This window comes from Eschscholzia californica, unplaced genomic scaffold (genome assembly GCF_041429995.1).
Source record: "Eschscholzia californica isolate CP2 unplaced genomic scaffold, dmEscCali1.0.p SCAF_2, whole genome shotgun sequence".
Classification (NCBI taxonomy): domain Eukaryota; kingdom Viridiplantae; phylum Streptophyta; class Magnoliopsida; order Ranunculales; family Papaveraceae; genus Eschscholzia; species Eschscholzia californica.
This window is the reverse complement of record NW_028238309.1, coordinates 29569030-29586965: the sequence shown is the minus strand read 5'-3', so window position 1 is coordinate 29586965 and position 17936 is coordinate 29569030. Positions and strand designations below refer to the sequence as shown.

Here is a 17936-nt window from a genome sequence, read left to right as displayed (position 1 = left end):
CTACCTCAAACCCCATATGTTGTATTGGAGACTTTAACACCATCAACTCCACTTCAGAGAGGGATTTCAGCCATCATCTTCTTCGATTGGTTGTGGCCTCATGGACTACCATCCCCTAACCGACCCTCACCACCATCTCTTATTAGTTTGAAAGGGAGATTTGTATGAATTCTAGAAATAGAGTAATGAATCAAAATGATATTGTAACTTGGAGGACTCGGTTTAGCTATTGTTAATGGTGGTTTAACTATTGTTAACATGAAGGACTTGGCTCAACGATCTTCTAACAGGGATGCATCAAAACTATGAAAAGATCTTTACGAAGTCTGTCTTTCTCTCTCTAATTATTGCATCATTGATTGTTACTTTAACTATTGTTAATGGTGGTTGTGTTGTTGATGACATGAGTGTTTTGAGAGAGAGAGAGAGAGTCGCGGAAGAGAGAATCTGAGAGACGGGAAGAGAGAGCTCAAAAATTTGAGAGGCTGAGAAAGTGACTTTCTCATGTCTTAGATGGTAAAATATTTCATCCGATTTTCACACTTTCTTTTACCAGGGAAATCGACTTTCCCACTTCTTTGGTCCAACCAAACGCTGGAAAATGAACTTTCTTACGAAAATGGACTTTCTTACGAAAATGGACTTTCTTATTAAAATGAACTTTCTCAGCCTATTTTCCTACGTATCAAACATACCCTTAAGTTAAAATTTGACTTTCTTTTAAAGTTCATATTTTCAGTCTTTGACTTTAAAGTTAAGCAGCTTTTCTTCAACATATGCACGAATTTTACTTTTAAATTTTTTTTTTTGTTATTTCTGTTCCACTACCACAACTAAACTTTCACGACATTATTGTACCACCACCACCAACTACCATTATACACCTCCGCCACCATCACACCTCAAATCTACACCACTACTGTATCTCAACCACCACCACCACCACTACCATACCTCCACCACCATTGTACCTTTCCATCACCGTACCTCCACCACCATTGTATCTCAACCGCCACCACCACCATTTGTATCTCAACAACCACCACTACAATTAATATACTTGCATCACCACCTTACCTCCTCTACCACCACCACCACAACCACCGCCGTTATACATCCACCACCACTATCCCATACCTCCATCGTATATCCACCATACCTCCACAACCATCATGCCTTCCACCACCACCATCACATACCTCAACCACCACCACCATTTGTATCTCAACCACCACTACCATCAATGTACTTGTACTACAACCGTACTTTCACCACCACCACCACTATAATACATCCTACCACTATCCCATACCTCCACCACTGTTGTGCCTCCACCAACACCAACCCGTACATCCACCACTAGCCCATACTTCCACCACCACAACCATCATACCTCCACCACCACCATATATCCAATATCACCACCACTACTACCAATGTCACTAACACTTCTTCCAAAAGAGTAATCATGAAAATCACATTATCAAACTAATTTTTTGATGTTTTTACTTTTTTATTTATAAATAATATTTTCTCCAAACATAGTTAAGATAATTTTTTTATTTTTCTAAAGTAAAAGAACTTCTACTGAAAATAGAAGAATTTTTACTTTTGATTGTCAAACGATACCTTACTTTAACACCCCTAAAAGTGATTTTCACTCATCAAATGAAAAAACAAACGACCTACAATTGCCCCCTCAAAATCACTAAATGCAAAAAATCAAACGCCGTCTCTTTCTTCAAAGTTCTCTGATCTTCTTCATCTCATTCTTTGTGTCAAATGACTCCTGAAACATTGCTCATGATATTCTCGTTACTGTTCGATTAAGCCGTCAATAGAATCTCAGATTTTATAAGGAAACTTATTCGGATTTATACGTTTAAAATTCAAGAAAAGTCCTGTACAGAGAAGGTTCTAGGTTAATTTTGGATCTGGAAGGAAAAACCAAGACGAAGATGAAGCAATCATCACTTCCGCTGGAAACAGAAGAAGTATCCGGAGTTGATGATGGGGATTTTGAAACTACTGTAGCTATTGATTCTACTGTTCGTTTGATGTATCTTGCTAATGAAGGTGATCTTGAAGGAATGAATGAGCTTTTGGAGTTAGGAACGAATGTTAATTTTAGGGATATTGATGGACGAACTGCTCTTCATATTGCTGCTTGTCAAGGCCGTACCGATGTTGTTGAATTATTGATTCAGCGGGGTGCGGATATTGATCCAAAAGATCGATGGGGCAGCACGGTATGTTCAATTTCGTAACATGTTGCTAAACAATCCCAATGTCTTATTAAATTCTTTTTTGTTTCAAGTTCTTTAGATAAACTAACTCAGTTCTTTTTTCCTCCAATTGATTTTCTCACAATTGTATAAATCATGCATGCTTAGCTAGGTGTTTTCATGAGTTCCAATACTCATGGTCCTGGATAGCTACTTAGCTAGGTTTTTCCAAATTAAAATTGGAACATCTACTAAAATGGAGTTCATTCCTCTTCAACTTCCCTAATTTTGGCTTCTTAGGCATCTATAATAGTTCACGGATTCTGGATTCTCTCATTGAACTTGAAACGGCTGAAATATCAAACATCATTGTTGGAATCGGAGCCAATTTTGGATCAATTTTGAATCGTCAAACTCAGAAAGGAGAGACTTTATTGCATTTGTCTCGTCGAGCTCTTAAAGTTTGCGCCAAGAATTGCTCAAATGCGATTTTGGATGAATGAGATATTCTTGTTAAATGTTTTTTAGTTAAAATAGGGACTAAAGGTAAGATGAAAAAGCTAGATTGAGGTTCGTTTTGCAATAACTAGACATCCAAATGACAACTCATGTCACTGAGGAAGGATGTGTAATCCTATGCCTCTACTTAGATAGTTAGATGTCATGTTAATAATGGGAGATAATATAGATGTCATAACAACTTTGAAAATGTTGTCTAAGAATTTCGACATGAAAGGCTTAGGTAGAGCTGAAGTCATTTTCGGGATAAAACTATCTCAGACTACGTCGAGAAGATCCTATATCCTATAGAAATTCAATCAGAATGACATGATTATAGTTTAGACAACCGATATATCCGACCATACACTAGATGAAAACTCGCGGCTAAAGAGTTAACAAGTTAAGGTATTCAAAGATCACTGGGTGTCTAATGTACTTGTTGAATTGTACCGTTCGGACGTAGCATATTCAGTCAGCAAACTGATTAAGCTTACAAGCAATCTGTGTAAGGGACAGGGGACTGCTATGATGAGGGTACTCAAACATTTGAGACAGACTAAAGAGTATAGGCTGATTATGTACCAAATATCTAATGTATTTGAAGGATATGCGGATGTGAATTGAATCTCAGATACTGATGGCATCAACTCAACCAGTGGATACATATTCACAGTTTCACACTAGGTGGGACTGCCATATCATGGAAACCCTCAAAGCAGACTTGCATTGCTAGAACAATGAATTTAAAATTCATTGCTCCGGATAAAGTAAGAGAAGAGGCAAAATAATTGCGACACGTCCTAGAGGATATTCCCATATGGTCGCAAGTGCTTGCAATTAATATACACTGTGATAATAAGACAACTATTTGAATGACACATAGTAAAATGTATAAAGGTAACTCCCTACACATTTGTAGTCGACATAATATACACCGTAGTTGCTTCATCAAGGGGAATGAGACTTTTGCCTAATGTAAATGAGTAAAGTCAAACCCAACCTATGTGATTGGAGATCCCAAAATGTATGTTAAATGGAAAAACTGAAGTTATATAACGACTCGACCGTAACACTGAAAGTGATTTATCTCGTACCCATTCGTAGGATGATTTAGTGTTGTTTGCAATGATTTATCTCTTTATTAGGATAATCTATGGTGTAAGAATTGGTGTCGGTTCTGTGAGGCGGTCGTAATGGCTGACTTCCCTAGAGCACACATGAAAACCAAGTTGTTCCAGGCCAAAATGAAAACAAAGTCTCTTATTTTAATATTTGGGAACACACCAGATGCAACGGTGCGCATTTTTCCCGCGAGATCTGGTAAATCTAAAGGGCACTTGGCTTGGTTTTTCAGGCAGATTCGGGATAGATCCTACCGATCACGTTCTACCCCAAGTATTTCCCTAGATCCAAGGCTCCAAATCGCAGCCGACATATAATTTGAAAGAAACGACACTTTCCTTTATAAACCATCACCGTTTGTTGAACAAATGTGTCCCTAATTCTATGTGATTCCTATAATTAGGACCCCAAATCAACTCCAAATTTTATTCCATTTTGATTAGAGCATCAAACATTATTACAAGTTCATTTTAAAGGGTATAAAAATAAGATTTAAGAGAGGTTTTAAGGAGTTTCGTAAGAAGTAATTCCGGTCCGTTCTCACCAAGACGTAGCTTAGTCTACTTTCGTTGGACTGTTCTCTAATCTGAAGTACCATCGAATGAAAAGGTTGATTGTGTTATCCTAGGAGACAAACGGCAGTAGCTGTCTGGTACTATGCAGGGTGTCAATTGTCTTAAGGTAAGAGGAAATCCCTGCGTCGATTGAAAATTCTTTTTCTAATCCTCCGATTTTTCTTTTTCTTTTTCTTTTTAATTTATCCGATTTCGAAATCAAAGAGGTTCTGATCTTTCGAGCAAGAAGTGTATTGATTTTTGAAGCAATAACTCAAAAAGCACCTATGGAGTACAATTCCTCTTTTCAATCTTATATCAATAGTAAGGTTCGGCTATAAATCATCTGTTCCTGATAACGAACACTATTGGACAGAAACACGAAAGATATTGAATTGTCTCTTCCTTAGTCTTTCTTCAGTAATTTAGAATGAAAGTATCTTCGGATGTTTACCTGTAAAGTCAAGTAAGAATCAGTTTCACCAGTATATCGGTTAAAAGACTCGCCGCGTCAACTTGTTGAATCGGCACACCGAAACTAACAAATACTTAGTTCACAATTGACTATCCTTCCTAGGTAAAACTAGATAGGTTTAAGGCGCATGCCCTATCTGCCTTAACGGAACTTGTTGAAACATAAGCAAAGCAACAAAATATAATGGACGTAGATAAATATTTCTAATCAGTTTCCTAGCACGGGTGAGCATGAGAATTTAAACTTCCTATTACTGCCCGAGGTAGTATTAGCAACAATAAAATTTTTCCTTTTATCTTGCCTTAATCTGATTTATTTCATAAGCAGCCTCTTGCAGATGCAATATACTATAAGCACCATAACGTGATCAAGATTTTGGAGGGACATGGTGCAAAGCCTCTGGTATGTTCTATTCATCTTCGAGATGTTAACTTTTGTTTATAAATTGGTAAGTTCTGCATGTGCCTTATGGCTTCTTGTGTTTTTCTTTCTTTCTTTCTCTTTCCGACCTACCATTTCTGCTGAAACATTTTTTTTTTGTTTATGCCACTACAGAATGCTCCAATGCATGTCCAAAGTTCCCGTGAGGTCCCAGAATATGAGATCAACCCAAATGAGCTTGATTTTACTAATAGTGTTGAGATAACTAAGGTAACTATATTCTTATGATAATCCAATTTATTTATTAGAATTCTAATTCCCTCCAAAAGAGCGTGTCACACCTAGCTGTCTGTGGAAGCCAGACAAAGGGTTCTGCTATGCGTATTGACTACATATGTTTCTAATGTATAGATAATAATATAATATTAGGTGCTTCTAAGTTCCTCTGCTTTATTCTACCATAATTAGCTAACCACAATCTTATCTAAAACATTTAAAGCTTGGAGCGACTCATGGTATGCTTGGTATAAGAACTAACTCGATTTTAAAAGAGATGCTCAAAGAGTTCCATAGAAAGGCGGCTCACTATATGTTTCTAATGCGAATGCATTTTTGGTTGCTGCTTTAGTTGACTTAAAAAGTTTCTGTTGTTTCCTTCTTCTATAACCGTAAATCTCGCTGCAAAATGTACACGTGGTCCCGAGACAAACTACTAGTTTCTAAAAGCTATTGGGGTATCTGTAGGACTTCATTTCCAAGACTTTGTACGGGTTTTGCATAAATCAGCTTGGTTTTGCAATTTGTTATATGGGAAGTGCACTAAATCTGGCTCCCTTGGATTGGTGGAAATTGGTTGCATAACATGCACTTCCTTCATATCAAACATTGTGAGCATTACTCGGAAATAAATTATTCCTTATAACTTGGTGCCAGTTTCAGAGATGTAGTCATACTTTTCAAGTTCCGCATGGAAAGGTTCAATAGTGAAAGAAACCACCTTGCATGGGTGTCGTTTGACATCTCACGTTAGATTCTATATTTTTCTTTCTCTATCTTCCTCTCATTTTTCTGTTGGAGATGGCAACTACAGAGACTATTGGGGAAAAAGTTGTCTATGGGGGATTTGAAGGAATAGAAGGTTTCGAGAAGTGAGAAGAAGACAATGGTGGGGATCTTAGACCTACAAATTGCTGAAACAGATGCCACTCCTAGACTAGTTTCGGTGAAAGATTGGGTTTTAGCCCCTCTCTCTATCTCTCTATAATCTTTATACTCGGGTGGTTGGATATTTGTTCTGTTGAGCTTTAAGGTTGAAACAAGATGTCCTGATTCTTCGGAGAGATGCAAATTATTTTGAGAGAGAGAGAGAGAGAGAGAGGGAGGAGGGTTGATGCTTTGGTGAGAGAGAGAGAGAGAGGGAGGAGGGTTGATGCTTTGGTGAGAGAGAGAGAGGGAGAGGGGTGATGCTTTTGTGAGAGAGGGGGTGAAGGAAGAGAACAATTATGAGAAAGAGAGATAAAAATGGGTTTTGGCTTGTTTCAACTTTTTATGTACACCCCTAATACAAATACGTCACAATTGGAAGTTTCAGCTAACATTGTCAGGCGGTGATCTTTGAGAACTCTCCGAAGTTCTCGCCAAGGTTAACTCTGAAATTTTCATAAAAAACGAATAAGACATCATTTAGAAGTTCGAAAAATAAGCTCTGTACCAACACGTTGAATTTCAATGTTTTGAATAGAAGTTCTGAACCAATAAAGCTGGCATTCAAAGTTCTTAAGGACTTTGAAATCCTAATATAAATTCTGAACCAATAACCCCTACTAAGAATGCATGCACTTGAGTTCTGACATTATGTTACAAACTTGTGCTTTAATGTTGCCTACCCTTTGTCATAAAGGGGATAAAAAGTTAATGCGGGAATTATTATGTCATTTCTGTATCCCATTGTTAATATCTATGTTTTATTTTGTAATGTGGAAAATGTTATAGGGTACATTTCGTACTGCATTATGGCGTGGAATTCAAGTAGCAGTGAAGAAGATTGGGGAAGATTTGGTCACTGATGAGGATAAAGTGTGGGTTGGTTTTTCATTACTAGTGAATTTTAGTGTTTACATTTACATGTTCTGATCTGCTGTGAGTATGGCCGAATAATATCTACTTAAATTCAAATGTTATTTGGTGTTACTCTTATCTTTCTCTAACTAATTTAGGATATTTCATTTGTCCTTGACATTTAGTCTTCATTTATTTTTTTTCCCTTGCAGAAAGGCTTTTATAGATGAGCTTGCATTGCTTCAAAAGATACGACATCCAAATGTTGTCCAATTTTTGGGTGCTGTAACACAAAGTAGTCCAATGATGATTGTCACTGAATACTTGCGCAAGGTTTTGCCTAATGTCTAAGTCAATAGTTCTATCCACTTTTTCATTATCAAATTTTTTCATAGCGAAGTTGGATCTAAGTTTGTCTGCAGAACATGAACTTATTGAGCTTTGAGTTGTTAGTGCTAGGACTTCAATACTGATCAGCATTGTTAGCACTCACATCTTGCTCTTTCGTGTTTATTATTTCATGACTTTCTTTCTCTCTACGAGACAACTTTTTGTACTGATGCTTTCTTTCGAGTTCATGTGATTAGTAAGTGTCTTGAGTATTACTCTTTTCTCTTTCAGTGTTTAAAACTATTCAAGCATACTTTTTTACATACCTCACTTCGGTTCAGATTCAGACATGCATTTTCCAAGTTGTCAGCTCCTCCTTGAAGACTAGCAATATCTGACACATTCTTCATATAAGTTAGCTATGGCTTGATATATGAAGTCAAGCACTTGGCTGAGTAATAGTTGCAAATTGGGATTACCAGGAATTCCAAATATTTCGCGATTCACCACCTTGAGTGGAAGGAATCTCGGGCTGGACAGTTATTGTGTCTGTAATAGTCTAATAACAGACACATGTATATATTGTTGTCACCTTGTCTGAATATTACGGTATATTAGTGCGTCAATGCGGTGTTTGTAGGAAAAAGCATAGTTAGTCGTCTCCCTAGAATGATAGAAGTAGCACGCTAACACTGAGCATCGCTTTAAGGATGTTTGGTTGTTTACGCTTATGTACTTTATTTTAATGTTATGTGGTTAAACTCTTTTACAAACTTCACTAGTTTACAATAAAAATTTACCGAAGTCGTACATGAGATATCACAATTGCCAAGACTTGTTTAGAAAATTGCCAAGTCTTATGAACTTTCCATCTGGTAGTTTTAGTACCGTGAACTTGATTTCGAGAAATTACTTTCATTTTAGATGTACCATTCGGTTCTGTTTTTTGTGCAGGGTGATTTACGCGCATTTTTGAAAAGAAAAGGAGCATTGAAGGCAATAATGGGAGTGAGGTTTGCCCTTGACATTGCAAGGTGTGTACTCTAATTTGGATTCTATTGCTTATTTGTTAGTTTATCTTGTTTTTACTTTTTTATTTATACTTTTTTCCTTTCTGCATATGTTGGGTTGAGTTTTTTAAAATATTTCGAATGCCCACTGATATGAATTAAGTAACTGATCAATTTGTTAATTAATATATATGTTGACCGAATTGCGAAGTGAGGCAACTGATCTCTGAACTTGCCTAACCCTTGTTAAGCGATTTCGTTAAACATGTTCACCCCAAAATTCAAATTCACTTCTTTATGTGCGCATGTAAACTTCAGCTAGGAGATATTTCCTATATCTTGGCCTCTATGCTGATACCATTCAACAAGTAATGGAAATAATCTAAGCAAGTAGCTATATAATCACTAGAAAAGCATTAACTAAGCATCAGTACTCGACAAAAATTTTGAAGTTAAAAGATGGAGTTAAAAAACAGAAGAAAAGTCTCATTCCCTTCATTAGCCTCGACTCCGTTCTATATTTTGGGTAAAAGAGAGAAATCTAATCTCTAAACATTGTATTATTATTAAACTAAAAGGATAAGAAGCAAAAGAAAAAAACTACCAAAGTTCATTATCTTTTGAAATGGTTCATGGAGATACTAGGAATACAAAAGTCTACACTGGATAGAAGAGGGTAAAGATGCACAGAAAAGAAAGAAACAACACCAAGAGGTAACAGGGATACTATTTTGATAAAAACTAATGAACAAAGAGAGACTCCTTGAAAGATACATTTCATTTTGAGGATGAAAACTTAAAACATCAATCCGAAGGCTGGTGCTGGTTTCTATCTTGGTTTGATGCATCTACATATTCTGAAAATAAAAGATTATCTATTTATGACTTTTGAAGCTACCTATATCCTTTATTTCATTGTATTTGTTAAATTTCCAGGGGAATGAATTACTTGCATGAGACTAGGCCTGGAGCAATAATTCACCGTGACCTTGAGCCTTCGTAAGTGTTCATGTTCAACTTGATCTTCAGAAACTTCTTACTCTAGGATTGCATACTATACCAGTCCAAATAAAAGCTCAGTCTACAACTCTACATGAAAAATCTTAAATTTCAGTGTTTCTTACATTCTATTTGAGTAAGATAACAGAAATATTCTGCGGGATGATTCTGGCCATCTGAAGGTTGCAGATTTTGGAATCAGCAAGCTGCTAAAAGTTGCTAAAACAGTCAAAGAAGATAAGCCCATCCTATGCATGGAAACTACTTGTAAGTTCCCCTGTTTGTTGTTCTTTTGAGCTCTTCGTATATACCTCTATGCCTCTAGCGATCAGTGGTCAAACTTTCAAGTAATGTAGACATCTAGTATAAGTTCCATTAATTATTTTGGTGATAAGATTTCAAGTGATCAATTATTCAAGACTACAAGTGAACAATTTGTTATTCTAGTGAAGTAGTGATCAATTAATCAAAAACTTCAATTAATTATATCAAGTAAGTAATTTTTTTCTTTATCAAGCTATTTATATTTTCTTAAATAATTCTCTTCTCTTACCCTCTCATTAGTTATGGATACCTTCGATAATGTTAATATTAGTGTAAATGATTATGACTTTGGTAGTCCTTTGGGAGATGATAATGTCTTTATGTCGAGTGAAGAACCTAGTGTAACCCAAACATCTAAGAAGAGAAAGTTGAAATCGGACGCGTGGAACTATTTTACGATGGAAGAAAGAACGATCATATGGAAACAATCCATGAGGGTTGTTTGTATATTTTGCAAAAGAGATTATGTTAGAGACCCTTCGAAAGGGTCATCTACTTTAAAACGACATTTACTAACTTGTAAACCTAAGCATGAAGGAGGTGTTCCTACACAAACAACCATAGTTGCAAGTACTAGTACCCAACAATTATTTACATATGACAGTTGTAAAATGAGGAAAGAATTAGCTTTACATATAGCATGTCATGAACAACCCTTACAATTTGCCGAAGATGAGAAGTTAGAACGTTGGATTAAAAAATCCATACAACCCCTATATCGTAAAACTAGTAGACACACCACTAGGAGAGACATCATGGAACTTTTTAAAAACCAAAATTTTTTTTTGATAAATGAACTACAAAATGTAAAAGGTGGAATTTCTTTTACTTCGGATATATGGAGTGGTATCAACAAATTTGGCTATCTTGTTGTAACCGCACGTTATATTAATCCTGAGACTTGGATTTTATGTAAACGTATTATTGGTCTTTCATTATGTAGCTACCTTCATGATGGTAGTCAAATATATCAAAGCAGATATAACATATTTAGAGAATATGATATTATGAGTAAGTGTAGTATTAATTTTGGTAATGCTAGCGCTATAACAAGTGCAATGTCTTTATTTCAAACTTGGCATGTTAATGAACTTTTTGGTTCTAAAATTATTCATGTTAGATGCACATGTCGTATCTTTAGTTTAGTTGTTCAAGATGGTATTAGAACAATTGCACATGATAAGGATCTTAATTTTATTGGAAATATTTTTGATGCTATTGTGTAAATTTCTACTTCAAATTCTAGATTGCAACAATACTGGAAATTGTGTGTAGATAGGGGCCTAAAACCCAAATTTTTTATGATGGATTAACCTACTCGTTAAAATGCAACATGTCTAATGTTGAAATCATATAAAGGTTATGAAGAAGTAATTATTGACTCTATTGGATTTGAAAATCAATTTATTTTGAGTATGCATGATTTTCAAAAATGTGATTCATTTTCAGATTTTCTAACGGTATTTTATAAAGCTACCAATTTATTATCCGGTATTTATTACCCTACTACAAATCTAGTATTGATTTTCTTTTAAAAAAGTAATTTGAAAAAAAGTAAACTTGATTTTTTTTTAAAAAAAAGCACTGACGGTCTGGCCCGTAACAGTGGCCTACTGGCCGGCCTGGTCAGACCCGGGTCAGTTTCTGGTCCCGGGCTGGCCTTGTTCATCCAGCCCAGGTTGGAGGCCCGGCCTGGCCTTTTGAGCACCACTTTGTGCAAGCCATATATCTGGTAATAAAAATTGATGAATCCTTTTTGACGAAAAAATGGCTTTGAGAGTTTTGTCCAGTTTTCCCTTAAAAGAAATGGAGAATACAGCAACATATAGACTATAGTACTATACTACTAAAGTTGTCCTTATTCATCTAATTTGCTAGTAAACTTAATCCCCTCCCATTTATACTCAAAAACGTTCACGCCATTTGATTTCAGGTGTAAGACTTGTAAAGGAAATATATGATTTCACTTTCCTTCATTTCTTTCGGGCTATCAATGCTTGCTTAATCGTTTTCAACAGGTCGATATGTGGCACCAGAAGTTTTTAGAAATGAAGAATACGATGAAAAAGTGGATGTCTTTTCATTTGCATTGATCCTCCAAGAGGTAAAGTTTCCTCTATAAGTATCATTTCTTGATTCTTTGTCAAAATAGTGAGATCTTTTAGGTTTATTCTTCCAATCTTCTTTGTAATTGATACCCACAGTTGGTCTTTTTGTTTTCCTTTTTAACGATAAGATTTTCAAGGAGGAAAATTTATCGAGTATAGTGGACTTTGGATATCGAAGATATTAAGGGAACGGTCTTCTTATGGTTAAGAAACTTAGAGTCCTTTAAAAATATTTCTTTTCTTGATTTAGTCGTAAATTGGGAAGGATGGATGTCGTGAAAAGTCCTGTTAATCCTTAGCTTCCCTTCTAGCCCTGTATTGTTTTGTCCTTTATATATTCATTCAAATCTTTTTTTAAAAAAAAAAATCCTTTTTAACAAGATTCGACATGTGAAGCTTGAAGTCAATTTTGATTTTACTTTATATTCTTTCGGGTTTGACTATTATCACCTTGGGTCTTTGCCGATGAAACTCCTTAATCTTCTAAGTTTTATAAGTTGTGACTTGCTTCATCTCGTAATCATGTGTGCAGTTTCTGTGATTTTCTTTTTGAAACTCTGAATGAATTTTATCAATAAAAAATGAGGTACAATGGAGCCCAAGGGGCCTATGCAGTTATGAGACTATTAACGATATCCAGGCTTCCCAATTATGTACGAAGTCTTAATACAATAACATTTTATAATATTGTAGATTTCTAGTCCAATGAAATAGGTTTCCTTTAACATCCTCCGCCACGACTCTGCAATTTAGTTTTCCTCTTTGAAGATCTTTCTTCTGTTTTGCTTAGTCCATCCTATTTCTCTAGATTCCATCCAATCGTCCTTGCTCTACACCAACTGACCTTGAGTGATCCAATGAAGTAAAACCATACGTCTTCTGCCACTGGGCAGTGTACGAAGATGTGATCAACTGATTCTGAATCCTTCTGACACATAACCCATCTGTTTACCAAGCTATATCCTCTCATATTAAGTTGATCTGTGAAGTCATATATAATATTACTGAATCCAAGAACTCGATCTTGCTCAGTCAGGATATCTACTTAAATACTCTGCTTACTATGTCCTCAGACATGTTAGCATTACCATCTATACCTCATTCCAATGTTTGGGCTGGTAATAGATGTGCAGTTTCAACTCACAACTCTATACAGCATTCTAGGGCGTATTTGTACTTATATTTCTATTAGAGTTCAGATATTTATCTAATATCTCCATCAATTTATTTTCTTCAGTCTTCACGTTTTATTTTCCCCACACCATACCTCGCAGTTGACTTTTGATTGTGGTGGTCAAGGTTTAAGATTACCTCTTAAGCCACAGACCCAGTCGGCCAGTCCAGAGTCCTAAACAAGCTGCGAACACCACTGAAAAACATCAATAGCTAGTTTAATTTCTGTCAACCTCAAAACTGAAATGCAGCAATTAGAAGACTCAAAACATTTTGTGGATATGATTCTACATATGTTGCTTGTGTTGGTTCTTGTTTCTCTACTTCAAATGTTAATCTTTAATTGCAATCACTCTGATTTTGTTTGTCAGATGCTCATAATCTACCATTTTCTATATGTTCTCCTCTAGATGCTTGAAGGATGCCCACCATTTTCCACGAAACAGGAAGACGAAGTTCCTAAAGCATATGCTGAGAAAGAAAGGCCACCTTTCAGAGCTCCTGCAAAGCTTTACAGATTTGGTTTAAGAGAGTAAGTTCTTCAATTTTGTCATTTCTTTGTTTTTGTAATTGATCTACTGGAAATTTGTCATCTCTTGTTGGGTTGGGGCGGAGGGCCAACCTAACAAGAAACAAGTAAAGGTGGAAATAGATCTATCTAATTACATATTTACATCATAAACATATATAAACAAATAAAAAAATAATTAAGTCGTTCTTAGCTGAATTACTCCAATTCCGTCTGCCTAAGATGTCTCTTAACTCCTAAATTGTCTCTTAACTCCAAAGGGTGCCATATGTCAGCTCCAATATTTTCTTTCAAGTTTCAACCATCACAGTGGAAGATGGTGATTTGGGCAATGGTTCGGCTGTTAACAATACACGCCCAACACCATGAACACTTCTTTGGTATGTGCATAGTCCAGAAGTTGTTGTTACGTGCCAGGTTCCTTCGAACCCGTTGTACCAATAAGGTGTCGTCAATGGTAGCCACATCCCACACATGTCGGAGGTTAAGTGCCACATTCTGTGTTTCTGTATCTTTGACGTGAAGTACCTTTCTTTAGGTCGACATACTGAGTGCCACTTCAGTGCCGGGCTCTTCAATACCTTATCAAATCCTGTCCATATAAACTTGCCAATGATTTGGTTAATTTCCCCGAAGACTAGCTTAGGTAGCACAAAGACCTCGCCTTCCATGTAAATAAGCATACTGTTTATAGCTGCTTTAATAAATATAACTCCCCCTACTTGGAACAGAAACCTTGCCTTCCATGACTTGACCCTCTCCTGGATTCTGGTGATGAGTGGGATGCTATCACTGTCGGAAATCCGAGATGAAAGAAGTGACAAATCCAGGCACCGAATTGGCAAAACACCCAGCTGAAATCCCAACCGAAGCCTGAAATTGTCCTTCTGATCTGACGTCATACAATCACAGAAAACAGTACCCCACATTAACTTCAAGGCCTATACTCATAAATAATTTTTGCAATACACGAGTCTGACTGAACCTTCATCTTCCTTGCTAATAACCGTCAGATAATTCGCAAAACACAAGTGGGTAACTAAGGATCCTTATACGGTGTCGGTGGGTGAAGTTTGAATCTTCCTTCAACCTCTTCCTTAGCAATGAGGGGTGCAAAAGCCTTCCCCCCTCCCCCTTTTTTTTTGGTACATAGTTTTTTCCTTTTAATTAATTCAAATCATTCAAAAAAAAGGCTGCAAAAACCTCATTACCATAACAAACAGGTATGGTGATATCACGCACCCTTCTCGAAGCCCTTTCTTACCTTCAGAGTATCCATGCGAAACCATTATAGAAAACCTCAAAGTATCCGACGAACAAATCTGTGGGGGAGAATAAATTTCTTCAGAATTTTTTGGAAGACCACTACATCACACTGCATGCGAATACTTTAAGGCATGTGACATAGATACATCGGTAAGATGGAATAAGCACATAAACTGCCATGAAACTTAGACGAAATGCAGATAGTAAATCCTAAAGATTTTGATAACTAACATTTGAAGGCAATGATAACTACTTAAAATTTTTATTTACAACTATAATTACATGGAGTAATACGAGAGGATAACTACGGTCCCCAAGTATCGAACCCAGGACCTCCTAAATCTTGGAGGGGATATACAGCTACAGGCCCATTTGCATATCACTCTCATATCATAAAATATAGAATATGGCTGTTTGATGTACAATATACATACTATTTATAAAATTGACGACTAAATGAAATGATCACCACGAGTATAATTATATGAATTACCGTAAACCAAAGGTTACTATTGTCACACATCAATTCATAAAAACAAGGTGGGTAACCAGAATAAGTAATAGAGCCATGGTGGATTTATTGTCGGACCTTGTTAACATGAAGTCTTATCATGTTTAAAACCTCTAGTTATGAAAATCTTGTTAATATGTCTAATACATTCATCTCTTACAGATTGATTGAGTATTGTTGGAACGACAATCCAGCTAGTAGACCAACATTTAGAGAAATTATTACAAAGCTCGACGTCATTGATAATCATCTTTTCCAAAAGAGGCGTTGCAAGGTCCGTATTTTTACTTTTAAGTGTTGAAACATTCTTATGAACTATGGTTTCCGGGTTGATCTTTTGTCTGGATGGCTTTCTAAGTTATAATTATGTGGACCATCTTCATAATAAATCTAGTTATTCAGACTTAGTGCGACCACATTACCGCAGTATATTTTACTTGAAAATAATCTTGAAACGGGTGTGTCATAAAGTTTGAACTATGTTATTTACTCTTAATTCCTTTTTGTGTTAGAAGTATTCGAGGAACTCCAACCCCAGCTTGTCTTATGCCGAAAAAAAAAATCACTTTTTCACCCAAAATTTTCAGCCTCAGCTCAGCCTAAAAAATTCAGCTCCAACCCCAGCATCTCTTTAGGCCGAAAATTTCCATTTGAAATTTTCCAATTTACTTAATAAGTTCGATTAAACAACATTGATTACAACTAATAATTGATTAAAAATTTAAATCTACTTAAATACGACTAAACAACAATAGAATAATTAAAGATAGATGGAAGGGGTTTCTTGAGTCTCGTGGAAGACCGGATAAATAAGCGTCTCGCGCTGCCTTAAGAATTCGTGCACCATCTTCGTCGAGAGACCTAGCATCAATCATCAATAAGTTCACCCCATATTTTCGGTTCTTGTATTCTCTCTCTACTCGTATGTTTTCTTGTTGATCCCGTTGGGCTTCTTGTTGAACCCGTAGAGCCTTTTGTTGAATCCATAGAGCTTCTTCCATATTTGTTGCTCTCCGTTGGGCTTCTTCGTCTCTCTTTTCCCAATATCCCTCCATCGGAGCTTTTGAAAAACTACTGTCTTCTTTGTTTTTAGCAATAGAATGTGTGGAATTTTTCCCAACTCTTGCATTTTCTTTGGCTTGTTTACAACCAATTGGTATTTCCTCCGATGGGTGGTATTAGAATCTCTTTTGCTTGATGTTGACTCTTCTGGCATGTCTGACATCCACTTGTTGTGTGTCATCAAAATTTTGTGATCATGTTGGAATCTAAAGCCTTTTCCTTTGTGAGTTTTTTTTTATACATTCAAGTGCTCTTTGTAACTGAAATAAACAAAATTTATTTTAAGTTTATATTATGAAGTCAAAAGATTGAATTAAAGGAATTAAAGTTAGAATAATTACCCCGTCATAATCGTTGTCCCCGCTTTTTGGATCTTTATTTACTAGCCTCAAAGTAGAGATAAAGCTTTGACATTCAGAGTTTATCTCAGGGAAACGAGATTTGCAACTCCTATGTGTACGTTGATACTTCGCATACGCATTATATTCTTCCGATATTTTTTCCAAAATACTTTATGTTTCTGATCATTTCTTACAATCACATCAAGTGTGATTTTCAAAAAAGAATTAGTTATCTTGGTTGAAGAAAAAAAGTCACTTCAGAAGAAAAATTCAATATATTATCAAAAGTCACTTCAGAAGAAAAACTAAAAGAAGTTAAGAATCTTAAGATTGTCTGTTCGGTTCAGCAATTAAGGATTATGAGCTCTGACATAAATCTTATCATTTACATAAATATCATTCAAAGGTCAGCTTATGAGAGCTAATGTTTGTCATCTTTATTTTTTATTGGTTCTGTTTTTTACAGTTTAACCCAGTGAAATGCTTTGAGGCAATTCAGATGAAAGATGATGACTATAGCATAAGCACTCGTTCATCTCGTTTTTCCAGAAGAAGATGAATAACATTGCTTTCCCGCCCTTGTCTGCTTGATGGGTACGCTTGTTTTTCCTTTTAGTTTTGATTTTGTACTGCATATGTGAACCTAACAGTCTGTTTCGAGATTCTACTTTGGGAAATTGAATACCCATCAATGGTTTCCCCGACTAGTTTTAATGGTTTGATTAAATGGAATTGCATATAAATAACGATTGATTTTATCAATCATTTTCATCTTAAGACCGAACTCAGATTCTAATATTGTTGAAGGATTATACACTTGTGTGCCTGTTTCTTTGCTTGATTTTCACTGTTTCCGAATTGGTTTCTGAAATGCTAAGTTTCTTTGGTGTAAAGGAACATGAGAGATCATAGACACGCCATGTGAATGATCTGACGAGAATCCACTGAAGATGACGTCATAAATGTA

At 36.0% G+C, this 17936-nt stretch overlaps 1 protein-coding gene across 2 annotated transcripts; it reads left to right on the top strand.

The window, feature by feature from the left end:
• The first annotated feature begins 1643 nt into the window (after positions 1–1643).
• LOC147557304 (Integrin-linked protein kinase family) lies at positions 1644–17781 on the top strand. 2 transcript variants are annotated; one of them, XM_086658236.1, is made up of 12 exons: positions 1644–2249; positions 5205–5279; positions 5433–5528; positions 7251–7336; positions 7529–7649; positions 8601–8680; positions 9593–9655; positions 9804–9922; positions 11998–12083; positions 13671–13792; positions 15729–15840; positions 17436–17781. In XM_086658236.1, exons 1-12 carry the CDS (start codon positions 1959–1961, stop codon positions 17526–17528), a joined length of 1344 nt encoding a protein of 447 aa, XP_086514362.1. In that variant the 5' UTR covers positions 1644–1958; the 3' UTR covers positions 17529–17781. The 2 variants fall into 2 exon arrangements, with proteins under 2 accessions (XP_086514362.1, XP_086514363.1); XM_086658237.1 differs by having other exon boundaries at positions 1664–2249; positions 5205–5325.
• Positions 17782–17936: the final 155 nt, after the last annotated feature.